Source organism: Echeneis naucrates, chromosome 24 (assembly GCF_900963305.1).
Source record: "Echeneis naucrates chromosome 24, fEcheNa1.1, whole genome shotgun sequence".
NCBI classification, from domain to species: domain Eukaryota; kingdom Metazoa; phylum Chordata; class Actinopteri; order Carangiformes; family Echeneidae; genus Echeneis; species Echeneis naucrates.
This window is the reverse complement of record NC_042534.1, coordinates 11632181-11654476: the sequence shown is the minus strand read 5'-3', so window position 1 is coordinate 11654476 and position 22296 is coordinate 11632181. Positions and strand designations below refer to the sequence as shown.

The window sequence follows — 22296 nt, the reverse complement described above, 5'->3', positions numbered from 1 at the left end:
ATACTAACATACTAACAAGTGTGGACATCAGTATGTAGAGCTTTGTGCCTTTCTTAATATTAGTTCTGCTCAGTTCACACTCAGCAGATAAAGTCCTCCCTTCACTGTATGAGGGGGAGTCAGAGCTGTTTCCATTCAGACCTGACTGAGGGCAGCAGGGGACAGGACTAATTTTACAGCCTTCAAAAGAAAATTGGATGGGCGTGGAAGGGAACGAAAGGGAGAACATTCAGTGTCAGTCACACTGGCCTGGAACACTTAAAGATCAATTACACTGCATCGAAGAAACACCGTATAAACCTGCTACATCTTAAAGCATAACATGCATACACAAACATATATATTGTCTACTTACATTGGACTATCAGCTCCACCACGGCCTCCCGGGGCTTCACATTGAACCCGTTGTACTGGCTGGTCTGGCAGCGGTATGAGCCTGTCATCTCCCTGGACACATTAACAATGCGCAGCACACCGTCGTAGCTCTCCATTTGCATGTTGCCATCCGGCATGGGTGCCTCCTTATCTGCTCGCGACCACAGGATGATGGGCTTGGGCTTCCCTGAAACAAGGCACTCCAGCTCCACTGTGTCACCCTCGCGGGCCACCAGAGGGGACTTGCCCCGGGGGACTGTCAGGTTGGGGGGAACTAAGAAAGAGAAAAACAGAGGAGGGACTGATATGGGGCTCTAGAAAGTCAGCAGGCGGGATAAGAGGAAATGGTCAACTGGTGGGGAAAGTGGCGTGGGAAATATGGGGCAAGGGGAGCGAATGTGTATCCAAGTTGCAATGGCAATGAAGCGAAGTCTCAGTCACACACAGTGTAAGTAAAGACCATGCAGATATTAGCAGCAGCAATGGCTAAAAGCTGGGACTGGATAATCTGAGCATGTACTTTAACGCCAACATGGAGGGCAGCAATGAGGAAGTTTAATGTTGTCAAGCAATGGCAAACAATGAGCAATGCAATGAGGGCCAGACAAAGCAATCCAACCATACTGGTCAAAGAAAACAATAATAGTCCAGGACCAACCACAGGAACTAAACTCAGGAAATAAAAACTGAAACTGAAACTGAAAGTCCCATAACTGGATTTCTGTTTGTTTCCAATGCATCGGAAAAAGAGTTTAAAAACATTAGTTAAGATAGTGTAATGTTAGAGGTATTGTACTGTATAATCTACATGTGTTCATAGGTTGTGTTTTCTCAGCCGTAGTAAGCAGCTGTGATGATTACAGGAGTAGCACAAGTAGTTTCTTAAATATGCTTGGTTGCTTTACTGCTCTTGATTTCGGCGAGCTCATCACCACATACCTATGAACAACACTGGAAACAAGAAGCCTGCTTCTGACATAAAAGTTTTAAAATGCACCTGCTACCACTGCTAAATCTCATTAATTCACATGTAATGATGTTAGTCTAGTCTGTTGCATAGCCTGAAGCAAGAAACCTTTTGTACAGACTATTGCTTGGGCAGGCACAGTGACTTTCCACAGTCTCAGCAGGTTGCCTAGGGATCTCACCTCAGATACTACTGTATACAAGGTGTTAATTAGAGAGCTTTAGAAATGCTGGTGGGTGGATTTCAATACCTCTGGACAGGGCCAGGTTAACTATTTTACCCCTGTTTTTAGACTTTTGCGCTAACATAGCACAAAAACTGAAGGTTGTCTGCACTCACTGTTACAATTACACACTCACAATTATTCAACAATAACACGTAAGACGTTTCCAAACCTTACACTTTTAGTGTTGAAAGGTGCACAGCTAAGCTGCACAACTTGCTGGACAGAAGCTCAGGTAGCCTTAAAATGTATTTTTGTCCACGCTTGCCCCCAGTGGTTTTTCGGACATTTCTTCTTTTGTTAGCCACAGTGACAGAGGAAAGTCAGAGGCTGACATTCAACAAGGGAACAGGTCTAACATATACTTGAGCCACCGCGGTTCACATAAAGCCTGAATGATATGTGCTGGGGCACCTTGGATATGGGGCTTCTTTGCCACCAGGAACAATGGCAGACTGGTTAAGTCTCTTAAAATAGTTCCTGGGTCCTTTGGAAAGGAATAGCAGTTGAAATGGGTAGAAAAAAAATAACTAAAATAAGAATGAAAATACATCCATTCAGCAATCATAATATAAACAAACTCTACACCCCCCCCAAGCAGCAATAATGCATTGCCACTTTAAGATACCATGAACTTTATCATTGTCAGCACCGCCTTTAAGGATCACTGATAGAACAGCATCATTGTCATTGTCACATTTTCACCACCAGCATTATTCAAACATTCATAATTCTTATCACCATCACTTGCATCATTGCCATCACTGTGCAGCTTTTTACTTCCCTGCCCTCCTCCTTTCAGAGCTACTCAATCACACCCACAGCATCATATTACTCAGAGAATTCACAACAGAACCCTCCCAAAGGTGATATAGCTTTATTGTTGGCTGTGTAACAAAATATGACCCAATAAATATTTTCCCTTTGTTTATCGGACATTTTATAGCCAGGCTGAAAGTTAGCGATGAATAATAAAAGGAGAGCAGAGTGCCAAATATCTGAACATGGTTGCAGGATTCTTTGAGTGTGTGTGTGTGTGTGTGTGCTCTAAGTTTAGGAAGCAAGAGAACTAGCAGGTTGGATCAGGCAGTCTGGTTGCTCATCAAGCATGCTGGCCAAGTAAATTTGTTTAATTAGTGAACCTGGCAAATTGTACCAGCTCCTCGAGTGCTGTGTGCATGTGCATTTGTGTGTCCATGTATTTTAGTACAAGCCCAAACCATAAGCAGACTCCAAGACTGTTTTGTAGTCCTGCTTCCAAAAATAGTTTACAGCCAGCGATTCAAGGAGTGAAAATGTTCTCAGCAATGATAAAACCGTGTCATGCTTCCCTGAAGATGTGTGAATCACTGTCATTCTGCCCAAACAATGGTGAAGCTGGAATAGAGTCAGGTCACAGTGAAGTTTCATTGTGATGAAATCACTTGCAGTCTCCAGAAAACGAGAGTCCGGCTATATTTCTTTTGACCCCATTTTTGTCTGGGTGAGAAGTAATGATGCCAATGTCATCTCAAAGATCCAACTGCCCATGTATCTTCAGTCCAGAAAGTCTGAATGTACAAACCACCTCAAACCAAAAAACCATATGTAAAACTCCACTTGAGTCAAACTTTCAGAAGCAGAGACAAAACGTGCATTCAAAATGTTTTGGGATGTCAAAGAACACTCTTTGATTGTTAAAGATCTAACAGTGAAACTTCATTAGCAAACCTGCAAATTTTGGGACAGCTGGAGGCAGCAGAAACAAGCTGTAAGACATCATTGACATATTATCACCTTTTAAGTTAATATTGCAAATTTGTTTGCCAAGATTTACACCTCCGGCAGGCACAGAACAATGCTAGCATTCATTAGGAGTTCCTGCAAACCTTGAATGTGAATCTAATATTCAACCTTATTTTAACTCATGTTTTCTTTTTCGGTTCAGTTTTTCATGCCACTAATTACTCAAAAGAAAAAAACAAAACAAAACATGCTATAAGTTCATCTGTTCACCAGCCGTTTGCCTGCTTTTGGTGGTGATGGACAACAACACAGAGAGCACTGATACTGAACTAGACTAGTCTTTTTGACACAATTTCACATAAAAGTAGTCATTTTAGTCATAGTTAAATATAGATCAATAAAAAACATATCACAACAACTTTAAACCATTTCTATTGTTAATGGAAAATAGGGATGTGATTAATCATTGTTTTACAACAAACAAGAAATCGCCTTTTCAGCGATTGTTACCCAAGTTTGGCTGCCGTTCAGTCAGTTCAGCCTTTATCTAGACCTTTTCAGTTATGTAATGCACAAACATGCAAGGGGTAATGAAGACTGGTCATTCACAGATAAATCTTGGCAATGCTATTTGGCACCAGTGGAATACCAAAAATGATCTTTCACAGAGACAATGATGGCAGACACTCATTTCATTCTCATACATTTGCCGATTTGTATTCACACAATGTCCTGACTGAGCCAGCCAGGTGTCAAGTGCCGGCATATTTCTTCTCCACAGCATATTTTGTCCACTTTTCTGAACAATTCCTTGGGCCCAAACAGTGAAATGGGGAATTGTCAGCAGTAGGAAAGGAGGAGAGCATCCATTAGGAAGTGAAGGAGAGGGATGTTCACTGAGTTGCCATCATTACACCTGGCCTCTCCACAGCCCAGATTATGCAAGCAATTACAGTTGTTGGCCTATTAGGTTTGGCGGCACAAATAATGGCTATCAGCTGCCATTCGCTCTCTCTCCACACCATCATGGAAACAAAAACAGGCGTACATGCACCGCGCAGACATTCACTCTTGCTTACTCTGTATCTCATTTTTGCTCCTGCTTTCTTCTTTCCTGTCTCTCTGTGTGAACCTGACCACTGAGATGCTCAGGGTGGCAGAGAGCCTGCTACTGGTCCTCACTGTGCTCTCATTGTGCCAAAGCCATTCAAATGCCAGTGATGCCTGCGGGGCATGCCTGCCGTTTGCGTATGCTTGTGTGGTGTGTGCTTATGTGGTTTAATGTTTCTGTATGTGTATTTGTGTATAGCTGAGTGTTTCTGTTCTCGCCCACGGCTGACACCATGCTGTGATCCTGCCTCTGTTCCTCAATGGGAAGCTTTTCGCTGTTGTGACTGGCTGAAAACATTGTGCCTATTTGAGCGTGTGTGTCCTTGGATAATTTGTGGGCCAAAATTGGGACATGACCTCCTCGTTTGGCCTCTGTAGCCCCACACATCTCCAGGACCTTAGCCGGATTTATCTGCCCAAATGTATAGGCTGATTGCTGGAGCCTGTCAGCAGGATCCATCAGCGCCACAACACACAGCAAAATGTGAGGTGACTGCAAAACGTGGAAATATCTGGCACTTTGCATTTTCTTACAGCGATGAGAGCTGGAGCCATGCGCACGGCTGTCTTTGAGAATAAACAGCATTCCTGCTGCCCTCTTTTCTGTTTAAGTGCTGTGACATCATTTCCCATCACCATGGAAACACGGCACTTTCTACTACTGCAACTCCTGCAGAGTGTGCCTGTGGTTGAGTGTCAGAGTGTGTTTAGACAGCTTGAGGACAATGATTTGGTCACAATGTGGCAGGACACTCTGGTCCTCTGAGTCCTGAACCTCTGGGGAACAGAGAGAAGAGTGCCATAGGTCCACTGACCTGTGGGCATGTTTGTGTGTGGGGGAAACAAGCATCTAAAGAAGTTGCTGAGGTGTAATGAATGTCTATGGATGTGTTAAAATTGGTTTAGTGCAGTGATGGCCTGCAGGGACACACTGCTGATGTATTACTGTGTTTTCTTGAACCTCATGCTCTTCAGACAGATCTTATATACTGTCTTATGATCAATCATAGCAAACCCCTCACGCATATTTGTATGCAAATGTCCAGCTGCAAGTTTGTACAGTACTACCAATATTCTTATGGGCTGTAGCCTGATTTATGTTCAAATACACATCTCTAGTACCCCTGCTTGTTCTGCTGCTAAACAGTGAGCAGGAGTCTGGAAGGCCCAGAGTTTATTCACATCGCTCAAGGGGCCTCGACAGTTGTTAATGAGGGAGGGAAAGTGTTTCTTATTCATGTTTGCCTTCCAGATTTTCCCAGCTGGACAGGGAAGTGATTTCCCAGATGGCCACCTCCATAAAGCATGACTTCTGGTGGTGCAGTTGAGGCTAGATGCTGGTGCACTGTGCATAATATGCCCAGTTATCTAGTCTTATTAACATATATTATGGACTTGCACATAGTGAACACTGGTCACAATATACCAACAAGTGAAAAGATCACTGGGCCTCTGCTTGTTACTCTTTGATTTCCCCAAACTATTATAGATGTGAATATTTGTGTTTCCTGACTGCTTTTCTCCTGACAGTTTGGACATCTATAACCCTCAAAAAAAAAAGAAAAATAAATAAATAATAATAAATATCACAGATGCTGCACTGACATACTCTGCCAGGTGGTTATATGCCCATCAGTCTACAAGTAGCATGATGGTGGCGTCTACTGTATGCCACACGACAAATATCTGGGGATGGCAGATGGGGCAGCTGCAGCCCCCCCCCCCCATTCCAGTTCACAGACTACTGGGACTGTCTCAGGACCTATATTAGCCTGTTACTGCAATACTATATCTACTGCTGTTTGTTCAGTTTGAAATTAAGTTTGCTATTCCTAGGGATCAAACACTTTCAATTTGAAGCATTTAGGACAGGAGGAAAAGGATCGTGCTCTGATTCAAGCCAGCTGTCCTCCCTGCTACTGTCACCGTATTGAAAAAATATTTTTGTCACAACTTTCAGATCTTTGTGGTCTCTGTCTGTTCATTTTAGGCTTTACAGGAAAGGGATTCATAACACTTATTGGAAACTCTTTTTGTTCAAACACTGATGAGGTAAATCATGAATTATAAGAATAATGATTAATCATAAATAAATACTTTTTGAATTTACTAATTTTATTTGTGGTCTCTCGAGTGGCAGAAAGATCATCACTGCCCCAACTTCTCAAACAGTCCTTTGGGCACATGTGCTACTACTGCCAAGGACATGTAGTTCTTTCAGCATGATATTAAGTGTGTAGCCATCAAGTAAATATTTATAACTGGGTGATTATTTGAAAAAAGACAGCTTGAACTATGAGGAGGACTGAAAGAATCTCTGATTAAACAGCAATCTCACTACAGCTACCATAGTCTGTCGGCAACAGTTGACTTGTCTGCAATTACTTTCTGAGGCTGGTTTTTGTGAACCTTGCTTCATTGTTTTAAAAATAACAAGTCCTTCGAAAACACTCACAAAGCAAAAACCAAATGCTCTGTATTTTAGCATTGTTCAGTGCGCATCTAGTTCTTGAAACAGGGAGTGTCGATCTGTCACTATATAAATAAAACACAAAGAAAACAAAGAAAGACAATGAACATGAACCAACATCAATAGAGAACCACATGCAGTGAAAGCTCCACAACTTCAAACCTGAGAGAATACAGCGGCAAACAACCTGTTTCCTCCCACAGCGCCCAAACATCAGTTGAACTATTGCACCCTGTAGGTGAGTTAGCATGCAGGCCAGGCTCCTCCTTACTGGGGTCAATGAATTTGTTGCTGAAACAAGCACATCAGTGTGGTCAACAGCCAGCGGGCATGCTGCCCATATTGGACTCTCATGTGGCACGGTCACTTGAATGATGGCAGCAAATGATGTATCAGAGTCAACAAGGCAACGGGGAGGTTGAAAAAAGATAGGGAGAGATGAGTAGTCCTGCTGTGAGCTTCAGATGACTCAAAATCACTGCAGAAAAAAAGGGCTGTACGTTGTCTTCATTAAACCAGCTAATCTTTTAATCAACTGAGCACTTAATTGATTTGCTTAATTCATTAACTGCAGTCATTCTTGAGATTGACAGAATAACTGGGTGCTAATTGAAGGACTCATCATAGGGATTTATCCGTCTCACAATAAGACAGAGGTGACTTTCAACCCTAACACTTGGTTATCGGCACTCAAACTGAGGATGAGCTACTGTCATGTGCTAAAATGCTTGCTGGAGCAAGAATAGTTTCTGTTTATTCAAAGCTGTAACCTTGTTAATACAGAGTTGTAATGTTTTTTTGTTTTTTTTTTTTCCTGAGCCAAGATGGTCGAATCCACCGTTCATAATAATTATAACAATGTGTGTGTGCAATGAGCAGTTATCAGCTTTGTGAATCATTGATGAAAACTGGCTTTAAATGTCAAAAATCCAGCTATAATAACTCTGCATGCTATTAAAATTTTATCTTAAAGATAGTCCCAATCGTAGTTCCAATCTGAAGTCAGAAAAACTTTTCAGTGCTTCAGCCATAGACCGGCAATAATCACATCTTAAGCAACCTAGCAAGCTCACCCACTAAGCATACATTTAATATAGAGGCTAATGAGAGGATTAATTGGCTACTTTCTGTTCGAAGTTTATGGGAGGCTTTATGTTTTACATTAATACTCATAAGTCTTTTGAGCTGTTTCTGTGTCCTGTGTTGCGGTTCTTGATCCTGACAGCTATTGAAAAGGGAGGTCAATGTCCTCGTTTCTTGACCATGCTCATAAATAAGCATTAGCCTTGCAATCTCTGGCAGTCCTGATGAGAAAAGAAGTTGCTTATTTAATGAGCATACCATGATAGTAAATATTAGTACTATTTTGCAAAAGGGAGAAATCATGAGCGCTGCTAAAATCTGTGTTCATCAAAAGTAGAAAGAATGGGATATAATGAATATTCTCTTTTATAAATACGTGCTGCGGGCTGGGGCTAAGCCCAGGATTGGAATTGGGAACTGTAGCCGACGCTGGAACCGCCACCGAGTACCAAAGTGTTCAGACTCGAGACACTTTAGGCTCAATCGCTTTCCAACCACTTCCCCAGCATGAAACCCTGGCAGACCTGCAGTGTAATCTCCTCTAAATACTTTTATTAAGACTTCTAATTGCAGCTTGGGCTTTCTCCCTTCAGGAGAACAGGCAGAGGAACAAAAATGGGGCTTATTCACCCCAAAACAGGCTGCAGGCATATGGCAAGACAGAGACACAAGTCTCTTTAATACACAGCCACTATAGAGCTCTACTTCACAAATACACGCCTCTGATTCATGGCGTCAATTTGACTGAAAAAAGCCACACACAGACAGGCTTTCTCCAGGAAAACAGCCTAGTCACATCCAGGTAAAGCAGCAGCAATTGTAATCAGTAGAAGCAAAATTCAATATATTATTTCCTCTGACAGCAACAGCTCTATGGAAACGCAACACTTTCATAATATTTCATACCCACACATCTGACTAGAGCAATGAAAGCTTAAGAAGCAATCACATCTAAGCCTTAAGGAAACCTTTCATTGCATGCAATCACAATGGAGTCAGTCATTTCCTCGCTTATTTCCTCAGTCAAACATTAGAATTTTTTTTTTTTTTAACACATTAAAGGGTCTGTGTTAATGCGTTGGCATCACCAAGGCACTCCAAAAGAAGACACTCCACATCTTAAAAGATAATGAGGAAACAATCTTGGCAGGTACGATTGAGCCTACTGTCTTATAGTGCAGGGATTATCAAAGGATTATCTAACAATAATTATGCGCCCAAGGTCGGGACACAACTTTCATGTTCATGTTGTGAGTGGCACTGAGGTGTGTGTGTGTGATAGGAAACACAAGACGGTGAGAAAAAGATGAGGGTGGGTGAGTGTGTTAATGTGCCTTTGCACGTAAAAAGGGGAATAAAGCTCGCAACAGCAAGTCGCAAAACTTCACACAACCCAGAAGTCACTTTATCAGCAGCAAACACATCCCAGCATATTCAAAGCAAAAACAGATAGCTACTGCACCAGAGGCAACACCAAACCCATGGGAGTCCCCATCATGGAAATTCTGGAAATCCGGGATCAGCGAGCAGCAGGCAGGACAGTCCCGATTGTGGAGTCTCTGAGGTGTTGAGTAAATCGGGGTCACATCCTCCGGTGGAGCCGAAGAATGATGGAGTAATGTGTGGTGACACCGCAACGTTACCACGCTCGCTCTTCATTGATTGACCTCACACTACAGATTACGACCATTCCTGTCCCATTATATGTGCCATCACTTTGTCTCTCCAACCCCTGCACTTCCCCATTATTTTCGAGCCTTTAAAAAATGTGTTCAAGCCAAGCTCTCCTTTGTTGCTTCTGAAACTTTTCCTCCTAAAATCTGACATGGAAAGCAGCTGACTGGTGATAAAACAGTGGATAGAATAGATGTTTGACAGCTAAATTTGTGCTTTGATTATTCTCCTTATGACAGAATCCCCATTTTTATTATGCACCTACATCTTGCCTTCTTTTGAAACAAGTGATGCACACGAGAGAAGCAGAGAATCTAAAAGCACAATGACAGGCTACTGCAACGCTGCTCCGTTTCTAAGTCACTGCTCAACATGCCATGATTGAATCTATGGTGATACAACTCATTAGACAAGGTGGACTGATGTGTTGCGTTATTAACATGCTGCATATGTGTACAAATGTTAGTTTGGAAGGGGGTGGAAACATCCAATTAGATGGAAGGGCGATGAATGTTGGGTCTCTGATTAGTTACAGTGATGGAGTCGGCTTTGGTAAACAGGAATCCGTCTAACACAGTGGTGTTGGTGGTGTAATAGAGCAGTGTGTGCAAGAAATGGAAATTAAAATGGAAGACAGAAGTTTTGAAAGTTTTTCAGTCCAGGAGGGAAGATTGGAATTGAGTCTAATGAGGATATACAATCGTTATCAGCCATGTGGAGACCCAGGAAAAGGGTTTAAAGGCTCAGTCCACCCAAATCTCACTCACTGACTCTCTGTTACGCATAGTTTTGGTTTTATCTCCACAGGTGTTGATACACTCCCAGAAAGATGTCAGTTTTTCTGAATAACGTAAAGAGCTCACCGTAATTCCACATGTGGGACTACTTTCTAACTAATTGAAAAGTAATTAAAATTGTAAACAAAATGCAGTTTTAAATACCGTCAAACCACGGAGGAATTCCTGCGTTCTCCACTGTGCTGCGGTGCATAATTTGTGGCAGATTCATCAAAACTTTGAAAAAACGGATAAAACTAACGCTTATCTAGACTGCCTCAAAACACTAGAGGTAAATGGAAAATTATCTTTGGATATTTGGGTAAAATGGCCCTTTAAAATTAAATTTTAAACAGTTCATTATTGCTACCATTACTATCCTTTGTATGTGAGCTGAACTACAGTATTTGTATTCCACTTAGCTAGAGGCTAACACTGAGGAGAGCACAAGGTCATTTTAAAATCTGTCAGGTGTAAACACTCATTAGATCCTGGATAATAATTTCCTGGTGCAACTCTGATCCACTGTACTTAAAGATTTATGCACAAGGAGTTTATTATGCAGTGGGCGATTATGACTTATGATTATGGCTAACAGAGTGTGTGATTCTTCGTTTTTCTTCCAAGCAAATATTTAATTTAACCTGTCTGGATGTGATCATAGTAAGTAGTGAGGATTGTAGAGAGATAAAAAAATTGATACGATTGAAAGCAAATATATATATATATATATATATATATATATATATAAAAAAAAGAAGACAGATTTATTTTAGAAAATTCCTAATATGTCACGCAGTCTAAGAAAAACTACCCCAGCTTTTCTTTCTCAATGTGTGTGTTTATGGGAGGAGGTGTGTAATCGTGAAATTGGCACAAAGGAGTGTGAGGCTCACCAGTTGTTGATGAGATGTTGACGTCAATGCTGATCTCGGGGATGCCTCCTCCCTTCAGCGCTGCCACGCAGGTGTACGTGCCAAAGTCGGTGAACTTGAGATCGATGATGTCCAGGTTGGTGGTCCCAGGGGAGATGTCAGGGTCCGTCTGGGTGATGACCATACGCTCCGAGCTCCGCAGGGCACGCCCGTTCTTCAGCCAACTAAACGTCAGCTCCTCTGGTGGGGTCGCCTCCACCTAGGAGCAATAAAGGATGACTTACTCAAACTTGTTTGCATACACACGTGTTTACTCTGCTAGTATTTTCTTAATTATACCTGACAGGATATCTTGACTTCACGCCCAATCTGGATGTTGTCGTCATTGTGGTAGGGGTCAGGAGTGATCCAGAATCGGCCCTTCTTTAAAGCTGTAGAGGAAAAAATCCCTTTGATCAGAACTGGATTTATATTTGTACTTTTCCCATTGCTCTGCCTCCTGCTGCATTCACGTAGACTATGGCCTCTTCTTCTATTAATGTCATTTCTGATATGCAATCCTTAAGAAAGCATTTTATGGATTTTTTAAATACATTTTTTGAGAGAATTTACTTTGCCTTTTGTCCACACTAGAGCTGCAAATTGCTGTTATGCATCTCAGAGGACTGCACTGCAAATCTGCCTTATAGCCATACCTGCTCATCTCATATGCAGTTCAAAGGCACAGAAAGAGCCGATCATGTCACAGCTACCCCAAATAATGGATCTACATAAAATATGGTTTTTACCCATCTGGTTGTGTTACTTCAGAGCCATGTTTGTGAAAAACTAAAAAGGGTTTGAACCAGAAATGTAAGAGTAACCAATGATATGATTAGAACAACAGCGGCAACTTAAGCTTTTGATGCAGCAGATGGGTCAGAAAACTTTATGGGGAATGCGTTACTGTGTTTGTTTTAAACTCTAAAGCTTTGAAGCAATAACATTAATGATTGCTACTGACTCACAAATGCTCCAGCCTTCAAGTAGGTTTGCACATACATACTGACACAAAACCCACACGCAAACACACATACTGTGAAATTGGAGAAATACCTAAAAAAATATCCACCATTTCTAATCCAATTTGGTTTGCAAACTCCATTTTCAAAGCACAGCTTCTCTGAATGGAAAAAAGAAGATGATTTCATTATAATGCATGCTGTATTGGTTCCAAACCCTGCGCCTACTGTTCAATTCATCTCCTCAGCAAAAAAAAAATGACGGCACCATGGAAATCTTTTCATCTAGCAATTCCCAAGTGACATTATCGTATTCAGTTTGGTAAAGGAAAAACGAAAACAAAACCCGTGTGTCAGATTTAAACACGGGAAATTGAAAGTGCAAAACATTGTGATGCATGCCGAGCTGCACGTTGAGAAGCGAAACGAGTGACACATGCCTCCCTGACATGATCTTCCTCCTCCCGTTTGAAATCAACGCAGACAGGCAGAGAATCCTATTTCTGAAGCGTGTCAAGGTACAAATATTGCAATAATGTAAACCCACCCCAAATTTTCATCTATGTGCTTTTTACTCATGTTCACCATATTGCTGCTTATCATGCATGTTGCATGTAATTTAGTAGTACTGGCATAGAAACTGTTGCAATTAGCATAATATGTCATGCGGCATATCTGTGACCTTTACGGATGTGTAGATTATACAAGTCTTCACCAACAGCCCACATTTATTTTCCAATTGGGCTCAGCTCAGCTCTTCTACTACACACGCCAAGATTCAATTTCCTTAAAGCTGGCATACACAGCATAAGGTTAATGAAACAATACAGCCATTAAGTGAGCACAGACTCTTCTTCAATCATACATGTGAGGCACATGGAGACAAAGCTAAAGTTATATCTTGACAGTTTGAAAAGGTTTTTGTGTCGCTGCGACATCTGCAGCAGAGTTGGAGGCTGCTTCTTAAGGAAGAATTATCTCACCCACTCGAGATACATATGCATTTTCACACATCTGCATGAGTCATTGTGCTGTCACAGGTGACAGTGGATAAACATTTGGATTAACTGCTTTCCTCCTTTTCCATTCCTCTGGCTCAAGCATATTCTTCTTTCAAGTTAAATTGTAACACAACCAAGCATTTAACACTCAGAGACCCAACTTGCTTTACAGAAAAGCCCAGCTTAATCTTGTTCATGAAGTAGTCTGTCAGACAAATGACAGTTGTTATTTCTTTCCAAATGCTGCAAATGGAAACACAAATAATTGTGAGGACTCTGAAATAAAAATGTAGGTGGTGTTGGCTGAATAATTAGTTCTGCTTCTCCACAAAATTGGACCTTTTGGCCAAATTAAATTCTGGGGTTGTGCAGATACATTTTACTGACCGCAGCAGGATGAAGATGACTTGAACTCTGAAGTGGCCTATTTCCCCCACTTAGTAACGATGGGACATAAACAGCAATTTAGATTTTTTTTTTTTTTTATGTAATGTTTGGGGCATGAGGAGCTGCACATCAATCATAGAGTAAGGCTATAATCAGATCAAATAAATGTTCACGGTGTGCAAGTGAAAGCTACAGCAAGAGAAAAAGCAAAACAAAACAAACCGGACTGAACACTCATAGTTTTTCCTTATTTCTCATCAATTTTTAAAACATGTAATAATGACTTTAAAACCTTTTAATCTAATTGATGATTGACTTGTCAGATTGGTAACGAAATCGCTGAAAGCACTTGGACACCAAACCAGAACACACTTTCTGGCTTCTGTTGCTGCTGCCACAGTATGTTGAAACTAGGGGGGTGTTAAGTTTTACAGTTTTACACACTCTCTGTTACTTTTTAACTGCTTATATTTATGACAAATGTATTATTCAACCATAAGTAACGTAAGTGGCAAGAACATGTATCCATACAAACTGATACTTAATAATTCACTGGGTGGCTTCACTAATGTGGACCCAGAAAAATACATAACTACAACATAAAAGTGAACACACTGAGGCCAAGGAGGAAATAAAAACACAGTTTCTCTATTCAAAGTTCAGCCAGAGAACATTTGGAAGATACTGCTGTAGTTCGGAAGTGAAGACTCACATCCGCAGCTCCATGCGCTCCCTACTCGTCAATTATATATAATCTTCACCATCTGCTTGTATATTTATGATGAACAGTCTGAATACTGACATCAGGAGGGACAGATTATAATCTCACTGACCTGTGTGCTCCTGTTCCACATTTTAATATCTATGGTAATGACAGAGCAATATCACGTATCAAAAAGCATCGAGAAGACTACGAATATTACTCTGCTCTGAACAAGTGACAGATTTTCCAGTATTTTCTTATTCAGAGAATGCCTCCCAAACAGACTTTCACAGTTAATTTTACTATTCGAAAAAGAGGTACCCAGGTCATGGTACGAAACCTATGCCAGGGGTAAGCAGAGATAAAATAGCCAGGTCATAACCATAACAAACAGCCAGCACCTCTGCGTGACCCTGGCTGGAAATTTGCCCTTTCCAGAGAACAGCTCCAGGAGGATTTTGAGTTGCATTGCTGGTAAACTGCTCATGGCTGTGCTTGAGACATCCGCTCCTCACAAACTCTCTTCCAGCTGATCAAAATCACCATCAAGCATTAAAACAAACATCAATTTTACTTGATTTTATTACAAAATAAAGCACCACAGTTATGTTTAATGTTGCGAAAAATCTAATTTAGGCACCTGAATCATCAACTTAGTTACGTTATAAAGTCAAATATGGTTGAAGGTACATTAAAAACATACATTTTCATTTGAAAATGTCAAGTAGCAGCTAAACTGGGAGCACAAAGGTCTGACTATCCTGATGGTCGCTCTTCTGTCCCCAACTTTTCCTCATGGTGACTAAGCTTCGCTGCACAGAGCTGCAGAGAACGTCAAAATAGTCAGTTCTGCATATGTGCACTCATGCATATTTCAGAACTGGTTCCCTCCCTCCTTCCTCTCCATTTAAACCTTCTTTCCTACCATTTTATCTGAACATAAATATTGAATGGCAAGCAGGCATTCCTGTAAATTGACTACAATTGTGTACAAGAGTGATAAGTGGGCATTACTTCCCTGGTTGTAGTAAATTTTGCTGGACAGCTGCAGTGACTAAAATGGCTGTTCCTTTATGCATGGGAGAGATTCTAAAACTGGAGGTATTTTAAAAGGCAGTGGTGAGGTGAGAAGTGAGAGTTGGGGGACTTTATCAAGGCTTCGTTCATTTCTGATAATCAATTCCTGACCTAAGTCAAATAAATCTTTAATAAAAGACTCTGCTTTAGAGATGAACTCTGTCTCCAATAATTTTAGACAATTTCCTGAACACGATCAATATTTTATGCGTGCAATCATGTGTGTATCTTTGTGGATATAATGATTTAAGCACTGCATTTTAGGAAGACACTTCACATTTGAATGATATAGCTTTATAATTAACATTAATGGGCCTTTGTAATGTATGAGAAAGCAATCTTAACCCAAGGTCCACTTACTAGCCTTTTATCAGAGCTTTTAGTGTGCCATGGAGGCTTCATTAATGGGCTGAGATTTCTCTGTTGTCATGGAGATGGATCATATGAACATGGGAGTTTAAATCCATCTCCATGACGACTGAGCAGGTTTTTGTTTTTAATCTCTCGCGCCCTCTCACTTCATGCAGATACAGTCCACAATCCATTAGCTGCTAACTAGAGCTGAACTCAAATCAGTATTTTACAATATGTGTCAACTGTCTTTTTGGGACAAAACTCAGGTGTCAGTGACATGATGGCCATCTGTGATCTGTAAGCAGAGTTAAAAAGGCATTTCTCTTGTTAATATTTCAGCAATCGTACCCTAACACCGCATGACGGCTCCCTGCTGTCTCTGGCTCTTGGAAAGTCTGTCACTCAAAGCAGACGCTGTGCTGGACAACAATAGAAGAGGTTGGGTTGCTTTAAACAATAACTGTACATCCAAGATCAGCAAGAAGCCTTCATCTTTCATGCCAGCTGCCTTATATCTACAGTTAAATTTTGGTTGATTGAATTCTAAAGTGATTTTTATAAGGTGGTATAACAGATCCTGTTTCAATATACCCTAAAGAGCTTAAAGATGAATTAAGGCCTCTCTGTCAAGGTGAACCATATAAGCCTTATAGAGACTGAGTTTACTATTTATATTGAAGGTTAAATAATGAGGGATCACAGAAAGATCAATTTATAACAGCACAGATTGTTAGTGTGGTCTGCGTGACATCTGCTGTGTTAGGTGCCAAATAAAGCATGTTATGATGAGCAACGTTTATGCACACTTCTCAGGCACCTCCGAAAGAAATCTGGCACTATTTTTAAAAGCATTGATAGTACCACAAACACCGGGGCACAAAACACAAGTCAACATTTGCACAAACAAATTTTGCATGCATTATTGATGAATTTTGGAAGCTGGTTCCCTTTTATCATCATCAGAGCTTCCCGTCACTGAACCTTGACTGCGGCAAAATGCCAAGGAGTAAAACACCCAGTATGGGCATTTAGAGGAGCTACTTTCTTCACGGTAGCACCAACTGAAGTTCTCTTTGTCTTTATATCTGTATATTTGTAGCCTATTGCTGGATAGGATGCTTACTTGCTGGAGGTTGAACACAGTACAATTGTGGTGAAGTCATTCAATGCATTCCTTTGGATCACTGTTGTACATAAAGCATTGTTTCTATATTCATTTTTTCATAAACTGAAGTGCTTCTGCCTGCAGTGAGCCTGTACGATTCTCCATAGCTTTAATAGCCTCAGAGAATAATGGGTGGCCTGTACATGAAAGCGCAGATAATCACACAAAGAGAAAAGCCCTGGTTGAGTCCTTCTTCTAAAGAGAGCTCATGTCACAGAGCAGGATTACAATACCTCCTCAGGGGAGCTTCTTAGCAGGGCAAACGTACACACAGCCCTGACATACTGACTGTGACATGCATGTATGTACGCACATAAAGACAAAAGCGCACACACACGGACGCACAGCAACACTGCAAGAAAAAGGATGCGCAAGTCTCTCTGCTGCTTTCTTTCTGCCTTTGTCTGAAGGAGAAGAAAGGCACGTCTCACTCTGCTGTCCCTCTGAATCATTATCCTCCTGTTTACCCACCAGTCCATTTCATTTTTCAGTCAGTTCTGTTTGTCAATCCCTCAGCAGGCACCATACTGTGCTCTCCTTTCAATTCTTGCAGAGAATATCAGCATGTGAAGCTGAAGTCATCTCTCAGAGCCAGATGGATGTCTCTGCCACTCTCCCCTGCCTCATCTGCTCAACTCAAGGTTAAACACAAAAAAGGATAACGGGCATCAGAACGGTTCAAAACACAAGGCATTCACACGTGATCGCATACATGCGTTTGCTATCCAAACACCTTTCATTTCCCTGTTATCGTTCCATGCATCTTTGCATTAGCACTCGCACATTCCACATGCATCAGCACCTCTACAATCCTACGGTTCACACATGTCCATTCACGGGGGGGGGGGGGGGGGGGGGGGGGGGGGAGAGTCGTAAATGCTGTTGACAACCTTCAGGCTGACCTCTGGTTTTAATTTATGCTGAACAAGATTCACATGGACACACAGGCACTGCATGCACAAACGATCGCACATGTACAAGCACACTTGTACACATACAAATACACTCGCATACAGACGGTCCTTAGGGCCGCAGCCCAAGAGACTGGCCCTGCTTGTGCCAGTCCTGGCCATCCAGCCATTAAATTTGGCATTCATGAATGGAAATATATTCTGCTTTCAACCAGAATTTATTCCAAAGCAAATTTGATAAGGGTCATTCACATGTTGATTCACATGCTGACAGCCAGGTTTTTACAAGGCACGTCATGATTGTTTTCTCTACACCAGACAGTCGAAATACAAACAGTGGGGAGCTCACACTGAAAGAGATTGCATTTTTGCTTGTCCACATATAACAGCAAGCTTCCAGTCAGGGTTACAAAGTGTGGACGGTCGCTGGAGTGTTTGACTTTGCATATATGCTTGAATTTGTATGTGTGTGGGAATACATGTGTCAACATTAGCAGGCTAGAATGATGGATTTGTTCGGTGTAAAACTCTCAAACCTGTATTTGTCAGGAATTTCTGGAGGAAATGTTGAGAGAATCCAACAATAACTGAAATGTTTTTGAGTTTGTACCTTTGATAGCTACAGGAATGCTCATTTCTCTACATCACACGTAGGGAAAACACACTGCTTTACTGAACGAAGTGAAACCCATGCCCAGAGTCGGTTGTATGTGTGTACTCAAGCGCAGGGAGATATGATAACAAAATTCCAGGCCAGCTGCTTATTTCAACACCGTTCACAGGACAGCCCTGACTCAATTCTCCAGCTCTCCATTTCAGCATTTTCAGAGCTGCCTATGCTTTTTTCATACTCAACACAAAAAAAAAGGATGAAACAACCCTCACAGAGTAACTTTGCATTGCTGTAGCTGACGTATCACAGGCTGGTGTCTTTGCTGTGGACAGAGTGAACTGAAGTGGTTGGGGAAAGCAGGGTAATGACCTGCATTTGAAGACGTGTTGTGGACCCTTAATCCATAAAAAGGATCTTGTCAGCAGGATAATGTGATGCCAGTCGCCTGCTGGGCTGGTTGTGGAGATGGCCAAGCCCTGGAAGACAGTCTGGCTGGTGGGACAGTATGGCCAGTGAAACTACCATCTGCTGGGGAGAGATGTGTGTTTTCACACACATAGCCTCCTTTGGCAACAGCAGTTTAAGAGGGCTTCTCAAGGACTAGAGTGGAGGGGGAGTGAGCTGAGGCAGGAAACGATGAGGACACAGCGTGACCCTGCAAAACATGCAAAATAAACCCTTAACCTAGCTGAACCCAATGTTTCGGTATCTCATGTACATGTGCATTGTGTGCACAAGGGCAATGAGTGTACATTGCCGCAGTATTTCAGCCTCGATGCTCAAGTATACACATCTACACACAACTGCATTTTTTTTTTGAACCATTAAAGACTGAAAATTAAATCAGCAGACATAAGTAAAAAAAAAAAAAAAAAAGCAAACGTATCAAAAACATTCTGTCTTTCAATGCCTCTCTTTCATGTGTGTGTCTGAACATACACACACACACATACACATACAGACATACACACACAAACAACTAAAGGTTTGCCTATGCACTAGCCTGGAGCCTGGCTTATCCTCTTTCAGTTTTTCTTTTCTCACAACTTCAAAGGATCAAATCAGTAAAAAGTTGCCAGTGAAGCAACTGCACAGAATGTTTATGTCAAGCACAATTAATACAATTATTATATTCTTCTCAAGTGAATGTGTCTTTCATTTTCATTAACAATCCTGCTAATTAGAGAAGGAACAACATACACAATTTAGTCACCATGGAACAGCAGGAGGTTCAGTACAATCAAGTGGCTGTTCTGTTGATGCAGTCTTAATTATTCCCAAGTATTCGCTACATAATTTGACTGCTTTGATGAATGATTCACTTATAGAGTTCACGTTCAACTGTGATTTCACGTCAAGGGTTTAATATTTTTAGGGGCATATGGTGGATTCACACAAATCTGACATTGAGTGAGGCTAAAATCAAAGCAGAAAAACTCTAAATATCAACAACAAAGTATCTATGGTGGGAGTTTCCTACTAAAGGTGGATCCCAAAATAACCTTTTAGCCCCTTTTAATAAAACTGTTTTTATGTACTGTACACCTCAGAATGCAACTGTGAGTGCAAGTGTGGTTGTGCTTCATTACAAGACACAAAATGGAGAATGTCCTGCCGTGTGCTTTGAGGGACAGCTAAAATCCATTACCTAGTGCACTATCATGACAGGATATATTTTGATCCATGCCATGCCTGCCGATGATTTTCTACCATTGTACAGTTACACCAGCCACCCTCGGCATCTGCTGCATGTTGATCCCAAAATTGCATTTGCATCAGTGACAGCTCATCAGACTCAGGAGAGTGCTTTGGAGATGTGTGATAACATGCTGAACTCATCTCCTGTCAATTAGTGATCTCACACAGACCCCTCCCTTTTTCCTACTGACTGTTTCTCCCAGCTCATCAGTCTGTGATATAAATAAAATTACAATCATACTTCTGCCTTTGATCGCATCTAGCATTCTTGATGATGAGGATTTGACGGATGGTATCTTTCATTTTAATGCTGATGCCATTTATTGGTTTTCCTTTCTAACTGGCTTGCTTTGATAGTCAATACTTGTCCAAGTCAAATTGAAGTGTCATTTAAAAATTTTAAGAGTTTGAAGTTTGCTTTGTCAGGTCCATCAGGCTGGAGGGTTTTTGTTGTCGAAGCGACTTCATCGATCATTGATTTAACATCTTCACTGACAGCAGTCAGTGTTCATTGTCTAATGTTAATGTATGACATTTAATTTCTGTTTTTATTGATCTTAAATTTGCTGTTCCATATACTGATTAATTATGTCATTTAACCATCTCCTCATTTAACTTCAGTCTGCCTGGATGTTTGTTTTCACCTCTAATATTCACATTAAAATATGTGATGACTCATTGGCTCGATTTACTCGGCAGAGTGTGTCCTCTTGTTAATCTCCCATCTGATGCTTTTTGTTAGGATATCTTCAATAAATTGTTGAGTCAACTAAAACAATATACAAGGAAACAAATCAACGTTCATTTATAATGAAGAAATCATTATCAGTCTTTAACTCCAGAAGGCGACGCAGCAATGAATGTATCTCCACAGTATCTATAAAATTTTAAGAGCCAACAGTGAGCTGGGAATGAAGGGGGCAGGGTCAAGAAACAAATCAGATCCAGTGTAAACAAAGCGAAAGCTTGTTTTTCCATAAAGCCCTGAACTACATAATCAATGACTGTGCGCCCTGCGGGACATTTACCGAAGCTGGCTAATGCATGACTATCCTGTTTACCTGACTATCCACGTCACAGGCTGAAATGTAACACACAGTGAACATATAGTAAACATCGTTGGTGAATTTCACTGTGATTTCACTGTGATGAGAACTATTGTGAGCCCCAGACATATCAATGACAATGTGAGCCTTACTGCAGCATTCACCTGCAGTAAGCTCTGACTTGTTTGTTCCCACAGGACAGCTGACATCTTCCCTTTGATGTAAGCCTCTCACTTCTTAAGTCCTCAACTATATGGGCACTTTCATAATACAGAGAAGGGGTTTATCTGTCATGGGGGCCATCAAAAATGATTTGTTGATGATTTGATTTTCACGCCAGGGAGTATATGGCTGCTTAAACAGATGCTTCCAAAGAGGCTGAGCACAGAGGCGACCTGATGATGGAGCTGTGGCATAATCTCTGAGATAAAAGGAGAAACTCTGTAAGAATGTCACATTTCCAATCTGATAAACTCTGATTCTATTGCTTCCTATTTCTGTGTGTATAGTGTTATTTGAAAGGGTAAATGTAACCACGACAAGTTTTTTGAATTTGGATGATCCTATGAATGCTGTTTTGTTTGTAAGGCCTCCACTAATGAATGCATCTTTTTATTCACCTGCAGGAGGTTCCTGCAGCTTCACATTCAGGGCGTAGGAACTCTCTGTTATGTCACAGATGAAAGCCTAGTCACACACCACCCTTAATCCGCAAGCTTAGTAATAGCAGTCGTTTTAAGAGTATGAAAGTAAATTTCTTTATGCATCATTTCACATCTGCGAAGGTCTTATAACAAAACAGCTTTTCTTTACAGATGGTGAAATTGCCTGTCTCAGGTATTAACCTTCAAAGTTTTTGTCCCGTTTCACTGTACGTATTGCATTCTCCAACTTCTGCCTACCATTTTTGTACTACTTTTTACACAGTTTTAAAAAATATGAAAAGTAATACAGTGATCTGCCTTCTGCGTTACAACAAGATCAGTAATATTCTGTATCCTGAACTGCTCAGGTGAAGAGCAGCTTGGAAAAAAATGTTTCATTAATAATGGCCAAAGAGGT

At 41.1% G+C, this 22296-nt stretch overlaps 1 protein-coding gene across 1 annotated transcript in view; it reads right to left on the bottom strand.

Moving 5' to 3' along the window:
- The window catches only part of LOC115037355 (MAM domain-containing glycosylphosphatidylinositol anchor protein 2), a 145483-nt gene that overhangs the window by 44885 nt on the left and 78302 nt on the right, over window positions 1-22296 (bottom strand). Inside the window, exons 7-9 of the mRNA XM_029495824.1 lie at window positions 11618-11709; window positions 11300-11537; window positions 356-649 (exon numbers count right to left, since the gene is read on the bottom strand). Coding sequence (XP_029351684.1) covers window positions 356-649; window positions 11300-11537; window positions 11618-11709 — 624 coding nt within the window. The remainder of the gene's footprint in view (window positions 1-355; window positions 650-11299; window positions 11538-11617; window positions 11710-22296) is intronic.